General features: G+C 44.5%; 1 protein-coding gene across 1 annotated transcript in view; it reads left to right on the forward strand.

The window, feature by feature from the left end:
* The first annotated feature begins 1,350 nt into the window (after positions 1–1,350).
* Positions 1,351–8,578, forward strand: part of CD55 (CD55 molecule (Cromer blood group)) — a 24,920-nt gene continuing 17,692 nt past the window's right edge. Inside the window, exons 1-6 of the mRNA XM_023758922.1 lie at positions 1,351–1,384; positions 1,930–2,144; positions 3,105–3,293; positions 4,932–5,123; positions 5,756–5,855; positions 7,167–7,252. Of these exons, the coding sequence (XP_023614690.1) occupies positions 2,030–2,144; positions 3,105–3,293; positions 4,932–5,123; positions 5,756–5,855; positions 7,167–7,252 (682 nt within the window). The 5' untranslated portion in view covers positions 1,351–1,384; positions 1,930–2,029. The remainder of the gene's footprint in view (positions 1,385–1,929; positions 2,145–3,104; positions 3,294–4,931; positions 5,124–5,755; positions 5,856–7,166; positions 7,253–8,578) is intronic.

Below are 8,578 nucleotides of genomic sequence, written 5' to 3' on the forward strand. Positions count from 1 at the left end.
TTCACACCAATTCTATGAGCTCGAACAGAAACAAAGACTACCTGCCCATAATGGCCTGGCCACAGGGTCTGGTAGGCAAGGTCCTGGGAGGCTCTTAGGGAGAATAAATGAAGCCCTGGTATCACTTCTAAAATACAGCTGGGCCCTGATAAACTTAGTGTTTTTATATCAAACTAGAGGCCCAGTGCACGAAATTTGTGCACAGGTAGGGTCCCTAGCAGCTGCTGGATGCCAGCCAGGGTCTCCCTTCCCACCGTTGGCCGGTTGGCCCCACTCCCTGGTCAAACTCCCAGTCGAGGAGGCAATTTGCATATTAGGCTTTTATTATATAGGATATGAAAGTAAAAGTAAAGTAGTTTAATATAAAATGTGAGAGTCACACTAGATGATTTTAAAAGCCAACTTTTATATGCTAGCATGTTTAATACTGACAGGCTTTTCTGAACAATTATAGAAGTTCCTTTCCTGGAATCCCTAACGGATCAGTTCCAGCACTGGGTGACCCAGGGTCTGTTCAGAGTAAGTAAGCATGCTCAGAGAAACACGCTCCTGTTGGAAAGTGCTGTTTTCCTCTTCATAAAGCTCGTACTAACCCACCAAGAACTACCAAGAAGCATCTCAGAAAGAATATCATGACAGGATGCATGGCCCAGGGACTAAGGCATAATTCCAAGCCTGGGAGTTTACGTACCCAGGTAAGGTGTTTGAGGCACACACGGGAAAGCTAGGCTAGGACTCTGCTAACCAGACTCAGGTAAATTACTAAAGGGAAACAAGTTCTTGAGGTTACTGTCCATGAATGTGAGCATCTGGCCTTTCCACTGATGTCCTTTAGTGCTTGACAGGCACAGTGCTGGGCTCAGTGGCTCTGTACTGTGGCCAGTACCACCTAAATCAGTATTCTCCACCTGGCTGCACAGTGGCATTACTTACCAGAACCACTTTAATTAGTCCTGATGCCCCAGCCATTCTCATGTAATCCAGCTGAGGTGTAGCTGGAACATTGGGATTTTTTTTTAAAAAAAAGCTTCTCCTGTGATTCATTCCAGTGTGTGGCCAGCCACCCAAACCACCGGCATAGACTTAAGACCTTCTGGCAAACCTTCCTTTTAAAATCCACCGCCCTGTCATGTCTCTTCCTGGCGCGTGGTTTCCGCCCCACCTCTGGTGAATTTCTTCCTGCAGTCAGGATTCCCAAAGTGGAATTCACCAGCCCGGGTGCTCCTGGGAAATAAGGAGAGCGCTGGCAGGAAAGCGGTTCCGCCCAAACCTGGTCTGAGCAACAGTCCCTCCCCGCTGTGTTGCTCCACCTGCTTCTTACTTCCTTTCACACTTGCTGTTCTCCAATTGCCAAGCGCCCTGGAAGACTACGCACCGCGCCCTGGTCTCTCCTGCGCTCTTGTTGGCATCTGACAGGCCCTCCCTATTAGCAGGAACCACGTCCCTGGCGGGGGTGGAGGGGTGGGGTGGGGGGCTAGGGGGACCTCCTTCTCAGCTCCAAGCCTCGGAATCAGCACCGCGCGCGCCTGCCGCTCAGCTTTGCAGCACCAGGGCGCCTAAGGTCCTCTGATCAGGTTCCTGGGGCGCCAAGCCTGGCCGCTTAAAACACTCCCCTCTCCTCTGTTCCCCCCAATATTTTTGTTTACCTAGAAAGCAGATCTTTACTTTTCCGGATGGCAGCTCGTCGCAGGCCCCACCCGAGCAAAGGGGAAAAGTCCCAGCGCCCGGCTCCAGAGACCTGGTCTCCGGGCCCAGGATCCCTGGTCCACAGTCAAGGGTCCCCAAGGGGCCAGTGACGCTGGCGCCCCGCCCTGGCTCCGCCCAGCACCTGCCCCGGGCAAAGCCCCGTCTCCAGCCGCTCTTTGCCCCACCCTTTGGTGATTCAGAGCCCTGGAGCCACCCAGGGCGCTAATTTAAATTGATTTGCAGGACAACTGCGCTCGGCGGCTACCGACAGCTGGACGCGGGAACCGCTGGATCTCTTTGTAGAGGCTGCCGAGTGCGGGCGCTGGGTCCCCGTCTCCCCGCCATGCGTCCCGCCCCGAGGGGCGCCCCCGCAGTGCTGCGCCCCCCCGGCTGGCTGACCCTGTCGTTGCTGCCGCTGCTGCTGTTCCTGTTGCTGTTGTGTCCACACGCGGCGCGGGGTGAGTGGGGGCCGCGGACCCAGGCCAGCGGGGTGAGCCCTTAGCCTGAGTGGGAGGGGCTGGGTCAGTCTCCATGACAACCGCGAAGTCTGGGGCCCTGGGAAGGTGAAGGGTATGGGCGTTGGTAATGGTCCCCTGACATCCTCTACCTTTAAAGATGAGAGCTCCTGCCCTAACTGGTTTGGCTCAGTGGACAGAGCGCTGGCCTGCGGACTGAAGGGTCCCAGGTTTGATTCTGGTCAAGGGCATGTACCTTGGTTGCGGGCACATCCCCAGTGTGTGTGTGTGTGTGTGGGGGGGGGGGGTGTGCAGGAGGCAGCTGATCAATGTTTCTAACTCTCTATCCCTCTCCCTTCCTCTCTGTAAAAAAGTCAATGAAACATATATATATTTTTAAAAAGTTAGCTATTAGGAGTCTTGCTGTGCGGGACCCCAACTGCACGGCTGTAGGAGTGACTTTAGCATGAGGCGCGGATGGCTGAGGAAGCACCGGCTGAGTTTGCAGAGCAGCCAACACTGAGAAGCAGAAAGGCAGGGCTGGGCTGGAGGGATTGTCAACCCCCCAACATCTCTTTCAGGGTGGGAGGCCACATAACCGACCCCGCGGGCCCCTAACCACACCTGGAGCTACACCTTTAATTGCACATCTCCAGGTGTAACGTTCCAACCCGGACCCAGTCTTTATTGTGCGCCTAGCAACCGTATCTAAGTGGAGAGAAATACTAAACCACTTCAAAAAATAACGGAGGGGAGGGATTTATTCTCGACTGATTTTAGCCTTGAATTCATCGTCAAGATTGGAAGCCTAGCAAGTTGTTGGGATGTCGTCAGTCGGCACTGGATCGAAATGCTACGTGTGTATCAAAAGCCATGGCTGCTTCCCTTTGCGTGGGGAAGGGAATGTTGCTATCCATTGAAAAGTGGTCTTTTCTTTAGTTCCATTTTTTTTTTCATTTCTAGGTGACTGTGGTATCCCCCCAGATGATGTACCAAATGCTACACCAGATTTGGAAAATCGTACAACTTTTCCTGATGGATACATAGTAGGATTTTATTGCGATCGCGGTTATGTGAAAATGAGGGGAGCGCTGAGCGGAAAACACTGTCTTCCGAACGGTGAATGGACGAAGCTGGCACCATTTTGTAATCGTAAGTTCTTCCTTTCTTTTTAGAAAAGGGAGGGGGCCCTGGCCGGTGTGGCTCAGTAGTTGGAGCTTCCTCCCATGCACCAAGAGGTAGCTGGTTGGTTCACAGTGCGGCCACATGCCAGGGTTGCAGGCTCAGTTCCAGTAGGGGATGTGCAGGAAGCAGCTCATTCCGTTTGTTTCTCTCTCATTGGTGTTTCTCTCTCCCTCTCCCTCCTCCGCTCTCTAAAAATATTTTAAAAATCAATAAAAGCATATTTTTTAAAAGTTAGAATGAAATGTATCCTCTTAAGGGGAAATATATCCCTCTTCCCAGGGACTGGCAATTGATACTTTTCTGGCATTGTTACACCCCAGGATATACCTGCTAGCACTTCACACACCAGCTAGTTAATGGTATTACTTCCAGGAATAGATCCTGCTTCTTCATGAACAGCCCCCTCCTGCTCCCCACACGGTATCTCCTGAACTGACTAACAGAAAATAACCAATAGTTACTGTTGTTGTTTAGGGAATAAATTAAATATGAACATGTTGGGCAATTGCATTGAGACGCATAGTATGGGTGCTCTGTTTGAAATTGGATTTCCTAAAGAAGGACTTCCCAAGTACAACACTGGGGTGCCACTTTTGCAATGTCACTATCTGTCCCTCAAAACCTATGGATGGCCCAATAGTAGTTTTGACATGTACAAGAAGGTATAAAGATGAGATTTGATTCCTGCCTTTGAACAAGTTTGGAGCGTTGGAAGCTACATACACATAGAAACTGCCACCACAAATATTTTTTTAAATGGGCTTTAACTGTTTTTAAAACTTATCTGTGATAGAAGGCAGTAGGTTGAAGTACATAAGCCTTTGCACATGTATCCTGTTACAGAGTTTATAACTCTACCACCTATGTTACTTTATTTAATCCTTCAGACAATTCCATGAGGTCAGTAGGCACTCAACCTCTTTTTACAGTTGAGAAAACAGGTCCTGAGACGTTAACTCCCTTGAGATCAGCAGCTCTTATGCAGAAGAGCCCGGGTTCAAACTTGAGTATTTTGACAATAAATCCAACTGTCCCATGCCTCCATAAAGTCATGTTTGCCAAGCTGGTTCAAGTTTGTAAATACTTGAATGTACACGTTGGCTCCTGTGATCCTTGCCTCAGTAGGTTGCTGTGGGATTGAATGAGTTTGCTTGCAGCAAACGTTTAGAAGTATCCCACAAATATTAGCGATTATTGTTACGATTGTTGCCCTTGTCCAGGACATTAGCCCGGGGGTGTGGGAATATTGGTTTTCATCTACCCCTGCGCTACATGGGGCAGGCAGGGCAAGGCAACCTGCATTTATTGACTTGGTGCCGGAACTGCGCCATGCAACTTAAACAGGTTATAGTCTTCCAATTGTGGGCCTAGTGACATCTACTTCACAGGCCTTTAGTCATTAGGAAACAAAAGCATACATTTGAATATGCTTGATGCCCTATAAATGCCCTATGGATATTAATATAGCTAAGTGCCAAATATGTACAAAGAAGTATGCAAAAGGAGGAGATATAAAGACCAGATAATTCCAATCATTAAATATGGATTATAAAATAAAGTGATATGACTCTTTGTTGTTGTTGGTTTGGTAATACTTTTTTTTAGGTACCTGTAGTCTTCCACCCAAGGTACTTTATGCAGCTATGAAAGATATTTTTATCCCGGTGAGTTATCGCCCAGCGGGTTTCGTTGTGGAATATGAGTGTAATCCGGGCTACGCAAGGAACCATTCCGTATCAGCGGAAGTAACTTGCCTTCAGAATTATACGTGGAGCACACTACAAGTATTTTGCTACAGTGAGTATAATTTTAAAGAATATTCTTACTTGTATGGTATTTGGGAAAATAGTATTTAATCCTTTATTCATGCTGGAAGTCTGTGTGTACATATTATTATTTGGAATGATTTTTTTTTTAAAAAAAGAATGATTAGAGTCATCTATAAAAGGTTAATATGCAAAGTGTCCCCTTGGGAGTTTGACCTGGAGACTGGGAGTTCACTCGCTTGCTATGATGTGCGCTGACCACCAGGGGGTGGTGCAGAATGAAGGAAGGCCCTGGCCAGCAGCGGGAAAGCCCTGATCGGCCCTGATCAGCCCTGATCAGCCCTGATCGCCAGCCAGGCCTAGGGACCCTACCCCTGCACGATTTTCATGTATCTGGCCTCTAGTTTTGTTATAATTAGGCAAGCTAAATACTTGAGAGAGATAGGAATATTAATTGATGCACAGATTTCACATTTAATTAGTTTAAGATTACCATAAATGAAATGAAAGAAGTATATATTCCTAAATAGGCTGCTTTATTGAAACTTATAAAATGACTGTAGGATTTAAACAGACTCAGGATAAGAGATTACCAGTGGTTCAGATGATGAATTTGCGTAGATGTGTCTAATAACTTAAAAAAAAATTTCTACTGCCTTCTAGAAAGATCATGTCCTGATCCTGGACAAATAGAAAATGGTCATATCAGTATACCAACTGACATATTATTTGCCTCAGACATCTACTTCTCATGTAACCCAGGGTAAGTTTTTGCATACTAACCATTCTATATTTAACAAGTGAAAAAACAAATTAGAATTTAAGATGGAGATTTTTAGAAGTATGGACAGTGTTCACAAGCTAGTAGCAATAAAAAAATCCCTCTCCTCAAAGGTTTTCCTCATAAGCTTATCACAGTTAAATTTAGTAAAATGGGCTAAGAAAGGAAGATGTTTTATACCACCAAATTCTCTAAATTCTTAGGTTTCGGTACATGTGATTCATTATAAAAATTTCAATGTCATTGGTAAAGGAAATTACTTGCAGAAATTAAATGCAAGATTTAAATGAAACCAATCTTTAATTTACCTAAATAATAAATTTGCATGTTTTTTAGCATGTATTTATTTATTTTTCTTTATTGATTAAGGTATTACATATGTGTTCTTATTCCCCCATAATCCCCCCACCCCCTCACTCATGCCTTCACCCCTCCTCGTGTCTGCGTCCATTGGTTAGGCTTATATGCGTGCATACAAGTCCTTTGGTTGATCTCTCCCCCTTACCCTCACCCTCCCCTACCTTCCCTCTGAGGTTTGAACATCTGATTGATGCTTCTCTGTCTCTGTTTTTGTTCATCAGTTTGTGTTGTTCATTATATTCCACAAATGAGTGAGATCATGTTAATATGTTTTTTACATGCAAAGAATCTTACAAAATATCTTAGGTTAAAAACATGTGGTTCTAGTGTCACAATATCATCTGACCAAGGTTTTTTATAAGTTCTCTATTTAGAGAAAAGGGACTCGCTCACTGAATATTCTAAGTGTCTCAGATACCGCTGAAAACTTTATATTCATTTTCCCATTTAATATTTGCCAATTGAATTATGATATTTTACTCTGTATGTGTATGTCCATTTTTATAAAATAATATCAGTATCACTTATCTCCTGTGCTAAACACAGATATTTAGATCATTAATATCAAATCTGGGGGTACTTTGAACCCTTTAAGTGTAAGTGTATTCTATTATTCTATGAAGCCTGTTTTGATCTTTGAGAACTCAGAAATAGAAAATATTCAAGCAGCTATATAATTTTAAAATGTTTTAAAATACTTTAATATTTTCTGAAATGTGCCCCACCCAAATAAGAAATGTTTTGCATGTCTTATAATTGTTTATCCTTTGGATGTCACTTTTTTTCATTTAATTTTTTTCTTTTTCTTTAAACTACCATACGAACTTTCATCAACTATTGTTTTGTCTCCATCTACTGGTATAGTGAATATTTTTAGATGATATTCTGGAGAATTTAAGAGAACTCAACTTTTCTTGCCCTCTCATTGTTTAGGTACAAATTAGTTGGTGAAAATTCTACTTTCTGTTATTATGAAGGAAAGGATATGGTTTGGGCTGATCCATTTCCAAAGTGCCAAGGTAAGACTGAAAGAATCTAAGCACTCACGTTGTGGGCCTAAATTATCAATGACAAATTACTTTCTGTGCGTTAAGAATTATTCACAGTGTATATCTGTAGTACCCTCACCGTTAATGTGTGTCTGAGCTAATTTAAAGACTTTTATCTGCAATTCTCCTTAATTTATTACCTTTGGAGATAAAGCATTAAAAACAAACTAAAGTTTGTGTTGTGGTTGGTCATTTATTATCTTGCCATTTCTCCAACCAGTCAGACAAAATCGGGTGGGGGAGGAGCCCTCAATGGACTCATCCTGTCAGCCCTGAAAATCCCCCATCTAGTGGAGAGAGGCACTCCCAGAGGAGGGCCAAGCACCACCTTTTAAAGTGTGGGAGCTAGGGCAGGAGTTCCACTGGCCTGAGTTCAAAGATGATACTGATTGCAATGGCCTCCAGCCTTCATTCTTGTACTCTATTACTGTCTCATCTATACTCTACCCAGAGTTATCCATCTGAAACACCAACATGACTTGTCTTTCCTTCGGAGAGCTTGCTGGGGCTGACCAGCAGACCCCGAGCAATGGATGAATGATTACCCTGACACAGGATTGCTGTAAAAGAGAAGGCTAAGGGACTGCCTGGCTAAAGGAACCAGACAGCCTCGATCGCCTGCCTGGTCAGGCTTTTATTGTGACAGCAGTTTGAGATGAAGTTCATCTTTTACATACAATCAGTAGTGTAGGTAATCTTGGGAGAACACATGTGTTTGCAGTGTCCTTTAAGCAAGGACACCCAAAGATTAAGCATAAAGATTCCTGTAAACACCCGGGGGTCTGCACATGCACAGACTTGTTTGGAAAGGTTAAGGAATAATTAGGGGTGCCATAAACAGGCTGCCTTCAGCATGCTTCCCTTTTCTCTGTAAGGGAATGTCCTCCTTCCAGACTTTCCCACCAAGTCTCATGTGCTCCCCAACATAGCTTATTAGTCCAAATTTCTTGGTATAATGTACAGGCTGGGCATGGTCTACCTACTTATCCACGCTCACGTTGGGCCCTTGTACTTTATGCTCTACCCACATAGACTACAGTAGTTTTCTGTGTACCTCATGCTCTTCATGTCCCCACATCATCCCTTGTGCTGCTAACTCTGCCTGATATGTTCCTTCTTTGCTTGATTGATTGGGTTTTTTTTCCCTTCAGAAATGGAATTGCTGGATCATATGACGGATCTATTTTTAATGGTTTGATGAATCTCCATACTGTTTTCCAAAGTTCCTGCACGAATTTACAATCCTACCAACAGTGCACAAGGGTTCCGTTTTTTCCACTCTTCTCCAGCACTTTT

This window comes from Myotis lucifugus, unplaced genomic scaffold (genome assembly GCF_000147115.1).
Source record: "Myotis lucifugus unplaced genomic scaffold, Myoluc2.0 scaffold_145, whole genome shotgun sequence".
NCBI lineage: Eukaryota > Metazoa > Chordata > Mammalia > Chiroptera > Vespertilionidae > Myotis > Myotis lucifugus.